Source organism: Wyeomyia smithii, chromosome 3 (genome assembly GCF_029784165.1).
Source record: "Wyeomyia smithii strain HCP4-BCI-WySm-NY-G18 chromosome 3, ASM2978416v1, whole genome shotgun sequence".
Lineage (NCBI taxonomy): Eukaryota > Metazoa > Arthropoda > Insecta > Diptera > Culicidae > Wyeomyia > Wyeomyia smithii.
Genome location: NC_073696.1, coordinates 178,475,819 through 178,494,544, shown reverse-complemented (window position 1 = coordinate 178,494,544; position 18,726 = coordinate 178,475,819). Strand labels below are relative to the sequence as shown.

General features: G+C 40.3%; 1 protein-coding gene across 2 annotated transcripts in view; it reads left to right on the top strand.

The window, feature by feature from the left end:
- The window catches only part of LOC129726663 (protein eva-1 homolog C), a 421,987-nt gene that overhangs the window by 237,150 nt on the left and 166,111 nt on the right, over positions 1 to 18,726 (top strand). For both annotated transcript variants that reach the window (XM_055683616.1, XM_055683617.1), the window contains exon 4: positions 16,390 to 16,508. In XM_055683616.1, the coding sequence (XP_055539591.1) occupies positions 16,390 to 16,508 (119 nt within the window). The remainder of the gene's footprint in view (positions 1 to 16,389; positions 16,509 to 18,726) is intronic.

Sequence of the window (18,726 nt, the reverse complement as noted above, 5' to 3'; positions counted from 1 at the left end):
TTGTCAGTCACCATTGCCAAGGTACACGAACTCGTCGACTACCTCAAACTTATCACCGTCGATTATCACAACACTAGCTTGGCGTGCTCTGACGCGCTCAGCACCACCCACTAGCATGTACTTCATTTCAGACGTATTTATCTTCCTTTCAATCTTCTCTGCTTCACATGTTAGTCTGGTATACTAATTTGTCACTACCTCAAATGTTCTGCCGATAGTGTCCACGACATCCGCAAAGCAAATTAATTGACCGGATTTAGCGAAAATCGTGCACCGCGTGGATATCCTCACTCGTCTCACAACACCTTCTAGCGCAATATTGAACAGCAGGCAGGAAAGACCATCACCTTGTCGAAGTCCCCTGCGATCGGAATAAACCACCCGAAATCCTCACACAACACTGCACATCCGGCATCGGAGCCTTTATCAATCTGGTGAGCTCTCCGGGGAAGCCGTTCTCGTCGAGTATTCTCCACAGCTCTTCACGATTAATCGTGTCAAGAGCGGCTTTGAAGTCGATGAAGAGATGCTGCGTAGGGACAGTGTATCCGCGGCATTTTTGGAGGATCTGCCGCAGAGTAAAGATCTGGTCAGTTGTGGACCGATCCTCCATGAAGCCAGTAACATCCCACGACTCTAATGGCTAGTGGTGAGGGTCACTGGAAAATTATTTGGGATATCACTTTGTAGGCGGCGTTCTGGATAGTGATCGCTCGATAGTTTTCACAATTTAGCTTGTCGCCTATCTTGTAGATGGGACAAATAATGTCATCCTTCCACTCATCCGGTAGGCATTCCGTGTCACAAATCATAAATATCAGCCGATGTAGACAACTGCCCGGACCTATCTTGAGAAGCTTCGTTCCGATACCGTCCTTTCCAGCTGCCTTGTTGTTCTTAAGCCGCCGGATAGCATCATTAGATTCGCTTATCGATGGAGGTGGCACATCTTCGTTGCTTACTGCACCGCACCGACAAAGTCTCCTGCGCTGCTGTTCTGGTCTCCTGCCTATACACCATTCAGATGTTCATCGATGTGGTGTCTCCACCTTTCGATCACTTTACAATCATTTGTCAAGATATTCCCATCCTTATTTCTGCACATTTCGGCTCGCGGAACAAAGCCTTCGCGATGCGTTGAATTTTTGATAAAACTTTTGTGTTTCATGAAAGCGGTACAGCTGTTGTAGTTATTTGCATTCCTCCTCCTCCTGGCGGTGCTTTTTTTTTCCTGGAAGAGTTGGGTTTGCTGTCTCCGTTTCTGTTTGTAGCGCTCCACGTTCTGACGGGTGGTTCTTTGCAGCTTAACTGCCCGCGCTACGTTCTTCCCATCCAATATCTGCCGACATTCCTTGTCAAACCCTCCGTTACGTTGACCCGGTACTTCGCGACCTAGGACGTTCTCCGCAACACTGTTGATGGCTGACCCGACGGTATTCCAGCAGAGCTCTAGAGGGGCTTCTTTCAGCTTGTCCTCTTCTCACAGTGCAGCTTCGAGAGAATGTGTGTAGTTTACGGCGACTTCGGGTTGCTTCAGCCGCGCAAGATTATACCTTGGCAACGGTGCCGTAAAGGGTGTCCACGATGAAATTGCCACACACAAAATTGATTCGCAAAATTCAAGTTTTCATCCGATTGCCATCAAATTTTCAGGGATTGAAAAATAACTATTAAACTTCATTTTACCATTTTACTCGTATTTTATTTACAGTCCATACACAAATGCCCGCACCTTGGCCTTAACCCCGGCCATAAGATTGTGCACAACCTGTGAATCAACCGTTTTTCGCATGTAAACCCATACCTTCTTCAGTTCCTCGACTGTCTTCACTACCTTAGGTTGTTTAAGTAGGTGCGGCTTCACAATCGCCCAGTACTTTTCGATGGAGCGGAGCTCCGGAGTGTTGGGAGGGTTGAACATTTTCGGCACGAAATTGACCTTATTGTCCGCATACCACTTCAGCACGTCCTTGGAGTAGTGGCATGAGGCCAAATCCGACCAGAAGATTTTTGGGACGTTGTGGGCCTTCAGGAGAGGAAGCAGTCGCTTCTGGAGGCACTCTTTCATGTACACCTTTCCGTTCATCGTGTCCTGGGTCACAAAAGGTGCACTCCGCTTCCCGCACGTGCAGATGGCTTGCCAAACTAGGAATTTCTTCGCAAATTTGGACATTATCTGAGTGCAGACATGCTCCGGAACGCTGAACTTATCCTTGGCCGTGAAAAACAGGTTGCCGGAGATCTGTTTGAAGTTGGCCTTCACATATGTTTCGTCGTCCATGATGCAGCATTCAACTTTCGTCAGCATGTTGAGGTGCAACTTCCCGGCACGGGTTTTGGCGGACTTGTTCTGCTTCTCGTCGTGATAAGGGGCCTTTTGTACCTTGAACGTTCGAAGCCCAGCCTTAGTTTTGGCCTTCTGAACAAAACTTCGGGTTAGGTGCAACTTCTTAGCCACATCCCGAACGGAGGCGTTCGGGTTTCGGTTGAAGGCCCCGACTACGCGGTTATGATTTTTGCTGTTGTACGGAATACTTTTTACTTCACTTCTGGGCTTCCGATCGGTGGTCAATCGTTCCTCGAACCGCTTAATCACTCGTGACACCGTGGAATTCACGATTCCCGACGTTTTAGCGATGGAACGATGCGAGAGATCCTTGTTCTCGTGATGAATGCGCAAGATTTTATCACGCACGAGCTGTTCTTTCGACTCCATTTCCGCGAGTTTTGATCACAGGACTTTAAAACTTGCAGGATGTAAATAATGCCGGTCTGAATTCCTCCTCATGACCGACCCGAGCGTTGTCATCCCCGATGACAATCTTAACATCATGTTTTGGGCAGCGATAGTATTCACGTTCCAACTGGGCGTAGAATTCGTCTTTGTCATCATCAATACTTCCGAGGTACGGGCTATACACGTTTTCAATGCTGATGTCAAAGAATCGGCCATCTTTCGCCGAGCTGTGCCCAGCTCATGTGTGTCACCGCAACTCTGGTAGATGGTGTGTCCATCCCAATACGTACGCACCGTCGCACACTGTTTCCAAAGCTGCAAAATCGTGATCGAAATTGTTTTGACCCAAAAAACTAGATTTAAGAGCCATAGTGTCTCCAGGAAAGTTAATCCATTAATTATGCTCCATTTTATAGAAGTTGCAATTTTGTGATTAATCCACTTAACAGTGAGAAACGAATTTTACTTTTTTTCATTTTTGCATATAAAAATTCACTTTGTTCGACAAAGTTATTGCACATGTTATAAGAAACAACTTTCTCAAAGGTACCATACTTCTACCTGCCTTTTTTAATGGACTTTTGTGGAGGTTTCTACGGATGGCCACTAAAATCATTTTTTACATACATTCTCGTTTACTATCACAAAACAAATAATTTCATCCGAAAAAGTTCACTTTTATCTCTCATATTTCATCGGTTATTGACGATTTTTATTGAAACAATGCATTAATTTACTAACAGATATCTTTAAAATCTGCAAATATCTGCAGATTAAACCTTTTCTATATTTAAGTAAAAGAAAAACGTCATTTAGTACAGATATAGGTATTTGTCTCTCGCTGTCTCCTGTGCAGATATTTGTAAATAAATAAGTGCATTATTTTAATAAAAATCTTTAATTACTAAATAAACTTGAGAGATAAAAATAAACATTCTTCGGGTAACTTGTGTGTTTTATTGTAGTTAACAACATTGTAGCATTTTGAAAATTTTTAGACAATCACTATAAAAATTTATATTAAAAAAATATTTTAAGGGGCATTCTAGAGAAAACTTTACAATAGTTCATTTAAATGACCAGATACAAGTATAGTGTTTTCGACAAAGTTGTTTCTTACGAAATGTGCTAGAACTTTATTCAGCAAAGTGGATTTTTGTATGCAAGAATGAAAAAATAAAACTCATTTATCACTTTTAGGTAGATTAATCACAAGATTCTAACTTTTATAAAATGGAGAATAATTAATAGAACCACTTTACTGAATACACTATTACTTCAAAATCATTATTTTTTGAGTTAAGAGTAATTAGTGTAATTTAGCGCATTATTCTAGTAAAAATCGTCAACAACCAAAAATATGTGTGAGATAAAAAAAAAACTTCCTTCGGAAATATTGTTGGTTTTGCTGTAGCAAATAGTTTTGTAGAACATACGAAAAATGTAGAAAATCACTATAACAAATTAAATAGCAAAAAAAGATTTTTAATAGCAATCTATAGAAAACTCCACAAAAGTCCATTTGAAAATATAGATAGAAGTATCATGCCTTCAACAAAGTTGTTTCTTTTAAAATTTGCTTCAACTTTGTTGAACAAAGTGGATTTTAATATTCCAAAATGAGAAAAGTAAAACTCATTTCTCACTGTTGAGTGGATTAATCATGGATTTGTAACTTCTGTAACATGGAGAACAATTAATGGAAAAACTTTGTTGAAGACGTTACGGCTCTAAAATCAATGTTTTTGGGTCAAAATAATTTCGATCACGTTTTTGCAGCTTTGGAAACAGTGTGCGTCGTCCCTTTCCAGCATACCTCCTGCAGCGCCATGATGTTGAACATGCGATTTTTCAATTCTTCGGAAAGTACACGGGTACTTCCTAGCAAATTGAGAAAACGGCATTTTCATGTTTCGAGTATCCAATCGTTAGTCCGTTTTCGTCGCCTGGGTCTTGGCCGGGATACATTAGTCTAGTTCGAATTTTCTGTTATACCGTTCGTTGCTTTTGTTTTTCTCGGTGTGGGTTTGCAAAGTCCATGATCAACCCTACTTTCTCGCAGAAGAACCGACGTAGTGCTACTGTTTTGAGTCCCGAACACAACCAGGACTTGGACATAACGCGTGTGGGTGCGCCACTTAGAGCGCTTGTAGCTGTGTTACATGTTCAGGAAATTTCCTTCCGAGGAAGGGAGCCTGCTTTCTTTGTCAACATACGACCGGTAGTCCCACCGGGGTAGATTACCCGATCTTCTTACTAGTTACTCGTATCCCGGTTGGCACCAACGAGGCGGATTGGAACTATATTGCGCCTTAGGTCCAGTCATTCGCCAACCGATCTGTATTCGTTATACGTCCTAATTTAAACTGCACTTTATTTTGTCATTTTGTTTCTTTGGTTATCTGCTACATATCATCCACACAACACGATTTTTTTATGCGTAGATTTGGAAATATCCTCATTGACCAACTTGCCCCGTAACCAACTAGCCCCACTCTAATCTACCTCTGCCTCCTACCTCTACACACAGAAAATCCGGTTACAAACGTTTTCAAGGCATTTTTTGAGTAAATTTGTCTCAATTTCATCCAAACCAAGGGAGTAGGAAATCGTAGTAGCCACTGATTGTGATGATAGAGAGAAATGGTGAAACAGGCAAATACTTCCAGAACATTACATCAAGCTAAAGAGCCAAGAAAAAAACTATATTACAGCCAATGAATATTCGAATTTAGAGAATAAAATATATAAAAAAAGATTTAGAATCTGAAGCTCTTTTTAAATGTTAATTTGATCGATTTTCATACGATGGAGCCTACAAGCAATATCTGAAAATAAAAAAGTACCTTCATCCCCCGTTAAGATGTCCGCGAAACCACCTGGAGATCATTCGACCAACAGATAGAGAATCAAATTGACTACGTTCTAATCGACAGCCAATTCTTCTCCGACAATGTTCTCATCTGCCGCAGTGCGAAGATAGATTCAGACGACTACCTGGCAGCTGCATACATGCACTCAAAACTCTCGATGGTGTATAATACACGCCTAAGTCGAACGCCGCGACCGTATATTGAGCAACCTCGGGACGCCGGGTGATACACGATGCAGCTGGAGACAGCGCTACCCACGGAACAGCAGCTTGGCGTAGCTAACCTTGTGGATGGCTGAAGCGCGTTACTAGTTACAAGGGCTCTGGATCATCGAACGACGATAGTTTGAAGATGAATACAAACAGTTAGTCGGGAAGTAGAACACAGCACGGGCGAGAATACTGCAACCCGTACGAGAGCGAACTCAGTCCTCCTAAGAAAGAAGGATCAAAAAGAGGACCGAGTCGTGTAGCGATGATTGAGCTGTACCAAGCTAACGACACTCAAAAGTTCTTTTAGAAGCTAAACTAAGGTGAGTGAGTGGAAGCAGCCTTACGACGAGCATCTGAACGGCGATGCAGTAGAGAGCGAGGACGGTATGGCAATTAATCTTGGAGCACAAGCAGAGGACAACAGGATTCAAGCCTCTGATCTTCTGGAGATGAAGGAAGAAATTGGCCGGCTCAAAACACCAACAAAGCTGCTGGAGTGAAAAAACTTCCCAGCAAGCTATTGACATACGGTCGAGAAATACTGGCTAGAGCCGTGCACCGGATCATCACCAACATTTGGGAGGAATAACGAGTACTGAAAGAGTGGATGGGGGGTATTGCGTGTTCCATCTACAAAAAAGACGACAAGCTGGAAACACTCTGCTGAATGGCACCCAGAATGTACTCTCTAAAATATCTATCGTCGACTGTCACTCTTTTACGAAGCTGTTCATGAGGCTTATGGATGCGCTATTGCGGACTTTTAACGGAAGGTGTTGGGTACCATATTCGATGGACTGCAAATGAAGTACGGAACGTCGGGTAGACGAATGAAGTATGAGCTGCAGGAGCAGCTTGGGGTGCCGTCTATTGCTAAACCACTGAGATTTACAGGCGGGTACATGAAAGCAAGAGGTTCAAGAGAAAACAGTGCTAACTAGTCACCTCAAGTTGAAGTTGGTGGTGTTGCAATCGAGCTAGTCGACGAGATCGTGTATCTGAGCTCACTGTTAATCGCGCATACTTTGGTCTCCGGAGGACTCTCCGATCGAGTAGGATTCGCCGCCGCACCAAGTTGGCCATCTTCAAGACACTGTTAAGACCGGTAGTTCTCTACGGCCATGAGACATGGACAATGCCTGTGGAGGACCAACGTGTTCCTGTGGTCTTTAAACAGAAGGTGTTGCGTACTATCTTCGACAGACTACTGATGGAGTACGTAACATGGTGAAGACGAAAGAATCAGGAGCTGCTTTTAGGAGCCGTCTATTGTCCACACCGCTAACATTAGCGGTTAGGCTGGCTGGGAATATCTGAAAGATGTCGGACGACAGTCCGGTATTGTCCTTGAAACTTATCCTTTAGAGTCGAAACGATGGTTGCGGCAATATGCGGCTCAAAACAAACCGTCCAATTTTTTTGTTGACGATACTTATGTTTATTGCTCTATTTCTACTGTTGGTAATAGATTTACCTCTATAAAATGTCATAATTGGTTGCATCCACAGTTAGCTATGATCGTTCGTGAAAGATCAAATTGCGTAGCAAAATTATGACTTTCAATGTTCGTTATGATAAGCTTTAAGCTTTACAAAATGAATGAGAAAAGAAATGTAATTCAATTAATTTACCAGATGCCACCGTTTGAATATAGCAGTCGATTAAAAAATAATGTACAGTATATTACCTTAGTAATGGAAACAATGGAACCCGCAATGCTACAATCGTACCTAAAGAAAACAAGCTCCACACAGCAGATTACGATAATCATTGAATTACCGTGAAAGCAACAATGCGAAAAAAAGCTCCACTATCTCGATTGTGTACCACGAAATGCCTTTTTCAACCAACCAACATAACCTTTCCTTTTTATTGATACATTTTGCTTCCACAACCGACAAAAAAAAACATTCTGTGGAACCATTCGCTTGCAATTATCAAGTAATGTTGAAAAGAATTCGCAAAAATCGGCAGTCCTCGTAAACGCGCCACATGTGATCCTTTTTAATTCGCCTGTTCAGTCCCGTTTCAATTAACAATGTTTTGGCTGCCTCTTTTCCTCCGAAAGTAGGGAAGTGGGATTAATAACAGCATAAATTTTGCTTTTTCCGATACGCTGGAACTGTATTGCCCCATAAGCCCGAGGGAAATTGGTTCTGCTTACTTCTTCCTCGGAAATATTATGTCTAGATGTTTACTGACAGCCGTGAGACTAGATACCTAGCACAAGTAGCGAGCACTTAAAGAGAAACACACTAAACTTTAACAAAAAGTCTTGAAAATCATATTCGATGTGCAAAATGCGAAACCTATTATAGCGATTGCGAAAATGTGTATGTATTTTTATAATTAGTATTATTAGTATTAAAGAAGACTATTTTTAGAAATCAATCGGAAAACTATAAATCGTACTATGATTCTCTTACTCAGATGGTAGAATAAGTATCGTATTGTTTTTCTTCACGTTAGTGCACCAGAAGCAGGAAAGCAAGCGTAATATAATGATCTAATAAACCGAACAATTATTAGTTCGCTCACGTCGTCTGTTCAAACGCCGGTATCGATATAATGCCCTACAAAGAATTTTACACGCTTAAACCAGTAATTCAGATTGTTTAGAAAATATTGTTACTCGCAAATGTTACTTTATTTGAACATTATTTAACAAATAATTGCTTGACACACCAACAACAATAAAAAAATGCTCAATCAATTATTGAATGTTTAAAGTGTAAGATATTGATTTGCTTTCGGCATTCTTTCTACACGTGAACACTACCACAGGAGCAAAGTTGTGAGAGAAATCGCTTTGCCGTTAGAAATTAACGAGAAAAATCTTTGCGGAGCCAACACACCGCCTGGTGACGTTCAGGAAACGAGAAATTACATCGGATTGCCAGCTCAGTGCTCAAATATGGTGCAATAATTACACGGGGTATGAAATTAATGGGCGATTAATCAATTTGACAAATAAATATGAGCAGCTCCTACAACGTTCTGTATTATTAGCTATTTGCTGGGTCGGAAGACTGGTAACACGATGAAAGATATTCTGTGATTATTATCCAATTACCGATGATAATTAACAATGCATCAAGGTAATTCTCATGTTGTAAGGATGAAATAGTTCCGATTTATTAGCTTCGGCAAAACGTGGAGCCAACAAGATTAACGTTAACCCATTCCCCGCGGGGGATGACGTATGGCATCACCTGACATCTAAACGTTGATTACGTGACCTTATGAACTATAAAGCTGTTAAATATGCTTAAAGAGTGAGTCGATTTTTCTATACAATACAGTTTGGGCAAATTGGGCTTATAATGGATGAGTTATGAGAGTTTAAAGGTCATTTTCACAGACTTTTCATTCCAGCTCAAATGATAAAGTGTGCAACTTGTATTACTTTAATTTCTCTCATATTCGTTAAGCCTAATTTTTGAAGTAGAATACTTCTCTCAGGAAGTTCGGCTACATAGGGATGTGAAATGAAAATCTAAAACCGAAAAAAGTGAACAATATTTCCAACTTCAAATGCTAATAAATCGGTTAGTTTTCGATGGATTTCCTTCGTTCTTGCAGCAATAGATTGGAAAATCTTCTAAGATTCTTCCAAAATGAAGATAATTGTAATTTTATTATTCAAACTATTGTACTATTGAAAATAGTTAAGCCTTGTCAAAACGGAAAACTAGACCTCTGATTGGTCGTTATAAAATTGCTTTCCAAGCACGGTCGACATAATCATATACCTTGCAGTTTAAAATATGCTATTTGGCCTATATAAGAGCCTGTTTCAGCCGAAGCCGCTCATAAAAGTTCTAGAAAGCGACAACAGTAGTCGTCCATCCTTAGCAGCAGCACTAGCAGTGCAGTGGATACCAAGGATAGTGGATAGCGACCACAGCTGTGGCATAGCACAGTGGGGCGACTCCATACAAAGGCTGGCCAAGCAAAAAAAGGTTCGATAAATGCGACAAAAACTTGGTATTTACATAATTTTGGGGCGCTGAACACGAATTTGGCATCCATTTTTTGTTTGGGGCCGTCCATAAAACACGAAACCCAATTTTTAATATTTTTTGGCACTTTCTTCCTTTTTATAGAATTATATGATCTTTGACCACAAGTAGTGCCACCGGGCGTCTTCCCCATTAAAAAAAACGTCATTTATGGACGACCCATCGAACTAAACAAATTTTAAATATATATATATATATATATATATATATATATATATATATATATATATATATATATATATATATATATATATATATATATGTATATATATATATATATATATATATATATATATATATATATATATATATATGTATATATATATATATATATATATATATATATATATATATATATATATATATATATATATATATATATATATATATATATATATATATATATATATATATATATATTTAAATAAACTAAAACAACATAAGTAACACAAACTAATTACAAATTGAAAAAGTCATCATCATCATCATCTTCCGCTGTGATCGCTTGAATCTTGTGTTGAATTGTTTCCAGAAAATTTGAAATTCATTATACTTATCAGCAAGAAAAATGTCTTTCGCTGCAATTTTCATTTCTTCTAGTGATTTTCGATGTATCATTGTTTCATATATATGTTATCTTCCTAATCACCATAACACCATGACTTGACAACTTACTAGACAGTGAATTAGGTGGTGCCGCTGAAATTGAAGGCTTCATAATAAAATCCAACAAATTTATGAATTCGAAAACCAAGACACTGGAATGACACAACGTTCTAAATGAATACGAAAAGATGCGGAGTGCGACGACTGTTCTTTGTTTTACCTAAATTTTGACTGTAGTCAAGAGTGTAGAAAGAGAAATGATAGAGCTTTCATTTGAAGTAGAAAAAAATTGGTCGCCATCTTGGATTTTATCAGAAAAACATGTTTGTGAGTAAGTTCGCAACCACTGATTTAAATTGAACATTACCATTGGAAAGCTGAGAAAAATGCTTCAAGATACATTCAAAAAATTAGGTGAGCGTTGAATTTACCTTGCCATTCAAATCACTTTTCAAAATCGAGCTTCGAACAGTTCAACGCATGACGCGCGGCCAATATCAAATCAACGCAACATGATGAGCTTCTGTGACAACTTTGGATTAGATTGGATTGGATTGGATTGGATTGGATTGGATTGGATTGGATTGGATTGGATTGGATTGGATTGGATTGGATTGGATTGGATTGGATTGGATTGGATTGGATTGGATTGGATTGGATTGGATTGGATTGGATTGGATTGGATTGGATTGGATTGGATTGGATTGGATTGGATTGGATTGGATTGGATTGGATTGGATTGGATTGGATTGGATTGGATTGGATTGGATTGGATTGGATTGGATTGGATTGGATTGGATTGGATTGGATTGGATTGGATTGGATTGGATTGGATTGGATTGGATTGGATTGGATTGGATTGGATTGGATTGGATTGGATTGGATTGGATTGGATTGGATTGGATTGGATTGGATTGGATTGGATTGGATTGGATTGGATTGGATTGGATTGGATTGGATTGGATTGGATTGGATTGGATTGGATTGGATTGGATTGGATTGGATTGGATTGGATTGGTTTGGGTCTGATTGGTTTGGATTGGATTGGATTGGATTGGATTGGATTGGATTGGATTGGATTGGATTGGATTGGATTGGCTTGGATTGGATTGGATTGGATTGGATTGGATTGGATTGGATTGGATTGGATTGGATTGGATTGGATTGGATTGGATTGGATTGGATTGGATTGGATTGGAACCAGCCATGGAACGGTATCGCCAACTGCGAAATGAATGCCGACAACTAACTCGGAAAGCAAAGCGTGGCTCAATTACGCACTTGAATTGACTCGGAAAAATAATGCCTTTAAACAGACGATCGGAAATACCACTATCCCCGACACTGGTCCTAATGCTGCCATCAGTGTCCCATTCACCGTAGCTGAGCTGGAATTTTCGCCACCCAAGGACGAAGGTCAATAGGCGGGGCCCGATGAGATAGGTACCTAGCTGAAAAACCTTCCCTTGAGAAGACCGATAGAATCTTTCCACAGAATTGAAGACATAGTGTGGTAATACCTATCCCCAATCAAAATGGTCGAAACATAGATCCTGCTGGTTTTAAACATATCTCTTTAACGAGTTGTTCATTCAAGACCATGAAGAGGTTAGTTAACAGACGGCTGAAACACTTCTTGGAACCTGATAATCTTTCGACCACCCGAGGATGTGCAACGGGGACTTACTTCGCGGCCTCTGGAACAAATACTTTAACACACCAGAAACGGATACGAGCAGGCCCGGATTTGAGGGGGGGGCGAAGGATGCAAATGCCCCGGGCCTCCCGATGGAAGGGGCCCCCCTAGTTCTGAGGCGACCTTTTTTTGCTCTTCACCTTCCAGAACGTTACCTCTAAATGTTTTAAAAAAGGGGGCCTCACAAACAAATTAGCTCCGGGCCCCCCACCGTCTAAATCCGACCCTGGATACGAGCATCCCAATCTAGTGTCTATCGTTCTGACAAGAGCGTACAATCGAGCTTAGAACCCATGTGCCATACAGTAGTTAGCCACCTGGGATCTGTCGGGAAACATCTTAAACTTCGTTGAAAACTATCTGATGGAAAGGACCTTTTGAGTGTCAATAGGCGATGAGAGATCACGAATCCAACAGGAGGAAACTGGGGTTCAGCAAGGGTCAGTATTGTTGGGTAGTTTTGGGTAGCGGTCACTCTTCAACTGCGCGTAAAATTCGTGTTTGTCATAATCGGTGCTTTCGAAGTGTGGGCTGTACATGTTAATATAAAACACAGGTGCCCTCCAAAAGCTCAAACCGGAAAAACTGAAAGAATATAGCTATTCAACCATATTGTGAATTTTGGTGTCCCCAGCCACTAACTTTTTTTCAAAGACTCAAACGATTTATCTCGTAAACTTAACGTTAAAGCGACGAACCCGGTGAGCAATTAATATGCGAACTCTCACGTAAGTTGACGTGTTTTGGTAATGGGTATGGGTACCAACATTCATAGGAATGGTTGAATAACTGTAATCCTCAATTTTTTTCCTGATTGCATACCTCGTGCAGCGCTACGATGTTGAACTTGAAGGTCTTCAATTCCTCGCACGCGAGTACTTCCTAGAAAGTTGAGAGATCTGCAGTTCATGTTCCAAGTACCCATTCGTTAGTCTGTTTTCATTGTCTAGGTACTAGCCGATTGTTCCAGTCCGTAACTAACGTTATTGCGTTTGTTGCTGTTGTTTTTAATTGTGTGGTCGCCGTACGAATAATAGGCGACGAACTAGGCTAAAAGTCGCCAAAGCCCTTCTGGACTACAGGCTTCTTCATGGACTAAATTCACATTAATCACATGGAGTGCCTGCAAAGAACTTATCGCTATACTCGGCCCAACATATAATCAGTCGCAAGGCGAGGGCCCAGCGTAGTTGGTAACGTCTCCACCAACCACGCTCGACGCCTAAGTTCGAATCCCAACGCCGACATAGGTGTCGATGCTTGTGGGGTGGCGTGATCCAATCACAACCAACCCAACAGGTCAAAATTCAATCCTAGCCGACACCGGGATATTCTCTAAGGTGAAAATCTCTGGAATCACGCCTTCCATCACATGAGGAAGTAAAGCCGTTGGCGCCGGTCCGTTGATCAGCGGGTCGTAAGTTACGGTCCTGGCTGGAGTCGCCTCCCCGGGCGTCGGTGATTGGCCCAACAACAGTGGCGGAACTAGACCGACGAAAAATAAGCGAGAATACAAAAAGAAATATATTGTGATTGTGTCAAATCTGCTTCCGTCTACTCCAACTCCAACCACTCATGTGGAGTTGAGTACGCTTCCGTTTGACACGTTAATCAATCTCGCTATAACGAAAAGGGCAGCGAGCTTCGCGAAAAAGTCAACGTTAAACGACACAAAGGTTCACCTACTCGCCGAAAGATCCAGATCTTTAACCAAGACCAAGTGCTATCTGCAGTATCGCAGGTGCATTTAACCGGAGACAGATGCTTCTCTTTACTCCCATTACACACAGGCCACAGTTACAGACACGTACAAATCAACACCGAGAATTCATAAAAATGAGGGCATCGGAACTCCTAAGAGAAAAATATCCATACTACACACACAGATTCACAGACGGCTGAAAAGCATGGGAACTAGTTGCATTCATGGTTCATGAGAGATTTGAAGACATATTCTTCCGCCTTCCGGATAATACATTCACAGCGGAGCCTATCGCAATTTATGCAAGAGCTACAACTTCATCTGAGAAACCAATAGCCATCATCAGTGAATCACTCAGTGCGATCCAGGCACTCGAGTCTAGCTCAGCCTGTCATTCTTGGATCCCGGCAACTCAGAAACTAGTACTAATAAGAAACTAGTAAATTACTGCGTATTTTCCTGGGTACAAATGCACTGCGCCTCGTGCTAAGTTAGAAGTTAGACACACAGCTACCTAATTTATGAAAATCAACGAAGGAGAAATGCATTTTAAGTAAAAATGCATTGTACTAAAGTACTAAAATACTAAAGAACTGCAAAATACTTTTAGAAAATGAAGAAGTGGATCAAGCGACAAATTAGAAGCAAATAACTGTAACGCCTTGGCAGCACTGTTATGATACGATCAATGTTATAGCACGAGTTGTAGCACACACTATAGAAGTAACAGTATTTAGTAAGTAATTACATACAGAAAACCAATAGATGAGGAATCTGAAAAAAAGAGTCATTGTGTGTTAGCATCAGCTGTAACCAGTATTTCTAGTCTTCCAACAGTCAGCTGGCAAATTATATCAAATATTCAATTTCAATATATAAAAAACGTCAAACACCAATATTGAATTACTATCAGTTTCTAAACATCAAAACTATTATCCTCGAAAATTTACTCTAGATCCCGGTAACGCTCGCTAGAATAGTTGAAAAAAAAACTTTAAATTTAAATGAACGTATTTGAATAATTGAATAATTTAACAGGCATGTGCAAACCCTACTCTATTTTTATGTTAGTTCTTTTAGGCAGATCCTTGTTCAAAATGTACGTCATAGTACTCCAGCTCAAGTATTTCTGCCAAGGCCTGCCTAATGATTTCACCCTGCAATTGATCCAACTACATGCTGTACGTAATCAACTTTACAAGGCCATTACAAAGCTACACCGTGAACAGAGGGGTTGCAGAGGTTTCATTGTTATGTTGATGGCAGGCACTTCCACCCCAACTATGAGCAATTCATTTCTAATTTAGTCCAACCTACATTGGTTGTGAACACAAACGACAACAAAAGTTTTCCCTTTGGTTTCCTCCATCAAACAGCAGTGGAAAGTGTGCTTGCTAGAACTCAGGGATTTGCAAAAATCACTTCGCAACTAACGTCACGCGGACTATACTGGTGTTCTGACAAAGGCTACACCATCGTATCCCTGGCGGTGGGTTATTACGTAGTCAACGATCCTGTTACGTTCAATGAAAATGACAATTTTAACAATTCCATGTCAAAAAGTTAACCAATTCTGCTGTGCGATGACTAGTTGAGTCTCAAAAAGCTTCAAATTAATTTTTCATTGTGTATTCCCAGACGCTTCTTGAAAATGGGAAAACTTTCTTCCTAGAGCAAATTGTTGTCTGCAGCGCGAAGTAACCGAAAAATGGTGGCACGATAGACAGTGTCAACATTTACACGCCACTACAACACTGTCTCGTCGATTTTTAGAAACAACCACTGTAACCTGAAGTATTTGCCCTGATACAACCAAATATTCCTTTTTGTTCTTATGTAGACACTCATAATTGTTCTTATTGTACTTTGTAACAATTTTACTGTCAACGGATTGATTGTCACGATAAAAATATCGATCAGTTGATTAGTTTATTGATTCTTGAATATTATCTATGCAAAACTATTTACGAGACATTATTCTACTATCAACTTAAAGGTTGGATTATTATTTTTTTGGCGAAATTATCAAATTTGGTCAAAATTTTTGAAATTTTGTAAAATATTGTGTTCGAAGAGCCTTTTCCATCCCGTTTTCTATTATATTTTCCTGAAACCGCCAATACAGCAACTTTCCGGTGAATTCATTTCTCCTTTTTGTAGTTTCCAATTTTTCAAATTCCCGCCCACCTGACCATGAATAAAACAAATAGCGAGTACAGGAACATAACTCTTACTTCCGCGAAATAAATAGGTATACTAACAGACGACGATGTATAAAATTAGTGCTTCAATGCATTTTCGTTACAGAACTTTGTTTCGCTCTCTTTCCGGTCTGTCGCACAACGTTTTTTGTACGAAACAAATTTCGGTTTTTATTTGCTTCATACTTACTACCAACCGCTTTCGCCGAACTTGTTGAATAATTTTCCATACTTCTCTTTCACCCTCAAAGTGCTCCATTAGCCATTATCACTTCAAATTACAAGTGCTTAATAAATAATGTGATTTACGCTGAAAATTTTCATCTTTAATTATTTACAGATGCAAATGAGCAGAATTTGTGTCCAGCAAGCACCGATGACAGCATTGAGATCAGTCTTCCTGGAACCGAGATCGAAATAAAGGCTCCTGAAAGCTGTACCTGGCCAAACGCTTTACAGGTAAGAAAATGAGCACAATTTTCCAGCCTCGTGGGAGGTTTCCCACAAAATTGACTATAATTTGCGAGGCCGTAGAACGTCACCGGTTGGTCGTTGGTCCGATGACAGCGAAAAAAATAATAAGCATAGTAAATCTCATCGCACTAAGGCGTCATCCATAAATTACGCAACGCTCATAGGGGGAGGGGGGGGGAATCCTTGAGCTTTTTGCCGAAAACGCTTGGGAACATTTTTTCCCCAGCAGGGTCTAAACGTATGCAGACAAAAACATGAATAAATTCGCAGTAAACGGAAAGTCACGCTATACGGACGGGGATAAGCAGCTTCAGGAAGAGAATCTCAATGAGCGTGCCCAGTGTAAGCCGGAGATGACAAAGTTTACCATGCAGCTTTCACGGAGCAGTTCCATTACGTTTCCAATAGTTTACCAGCGGATTACGGCGATAATATCATCTGTCGTGTCCTCTAGCGTAATAACAGGATTATAAATAGCCAGCCCATTTCCGTTTCCTGACGGAATATATGCGCTCATGCCGTCCCGGCATCGACTTCAACTAACGGGCAAGACGAGAAATTATTTGCGGTGAACACATAGCCCCACTTACACTCAAACCATATGGTGTTTGCACGAGTGTTTGTCTGTATATGATCTCGGTGTGCCGTTGGTCAGGCAACATTTCCGCCGTGACTGTCCTTCTATCGAGCCGGTAGCTACGAGTTTGATGCAGTCAGGAAAGGATTATGAGAATTTCCTTAAGGTCTGCTAAAGGAGACCCGTTCGCCGGCGTCGCCGCGATACCGGAGAACATTTACCAAATCTGAATTACAGTCAGAGCACAACTTTTCTGCTCGATTATGTGTACACCATTTTAGGCGTTTGCTAGGAAAGTTGTTACAAGCATAATAAACAGCTGGAAAATCATGTGGTATTATAAACTCGCTGCTCTAGTAGAAAGCCTCTCTTGAATATGTTGGTGGTAATCGTATTATTGTTTTGGCCTCCCGTGTAATTGGTAATAACTGAACCGATTAGGGAAAAGAATGACTGTACTTTTTCACGAAGTGAAACGCATAACTCATGTTATCATAATAGTGTTTACTTGGGATACTGCCATGGAAGTAGAAGAATAGAATTGCATAATTGACCCATGCCCTACGGTGACAACTAAAACTTTGACCACTGATTAATAACACGAGGCATATACACGCAAGACATGCGTGTGTTAGTCATAGGGGTGTCGTGCGTAGGCATAGAAATTGCAAGGCATACTCTCACTGGGCTAGCCCGATGGACACGAATCCGAATGCAGACAAAGCCGAATGAATGTTTGGTCGAATTAATGTGATGCCGATTACATGTAATGTTTTATGATTTCAAGTATATATTATTAATTAACTAAGGCTTGGTACTCGAAAAAAATGCACCAGACAAAAGCGTTCGCCAAAAAATTTATTTTAAGTCGGATTATCTTGAAACTTCCAGGGAATTAACAAATATATATGAATTATGTTTCGGCATAATTATTTTATTAACTTTATTATTCAATTTTCTTTTTATCGCTGGAAGCACACACTTTTTCCTTTAGACCCCTCATTAAATTTTGTACAATGGTGGAGTCGACCTGTTTTGTCTATTTCGTCTATTCTTCCTTAAACTCCATTTCATTCTTTAACACTTTGAACAATTTTCGAACTTTGGCTGATGGCCCAAAATCTTTCCACCGGACGAATTTCTGGTCATGCTAGGTATTCTCCTCAATATGTGAGAAGAGCAGAGTAAATTTTCACCGTTAACTTCTTGTCCAGCATGAGAGATGCGCGTAGCAATGTTATGCACTCCACTTTTCTTTCAGTTTTATTGTGTGTCTCTATTTCTCAGAGAACAACTAATACACTTGCTACTTACACCACAGCTGAGCCAAGCAAGAGTAGTGAATCACTCTAGAGAGAACACAGAATACAGCGTTCTTACGCCGCGGGGAACACTGCAGAGATCAATTCGATAGAATTCGAAAAGCAGGTATTTTTTAGTATGAAGAGAAAACAGAATATTAGTTTGATCAAATGTAAAGTGAAAAACTGCACGAATGAAGCATACACTCCATGATATTATAACCAAAAAAATACTTATATACTACACTTCTAGTAATCTGGAAAAATTTAAAAAAAATTACACATGGCAACAATTTTTTGCCTTGAATTCTATGTAAAATTTTTT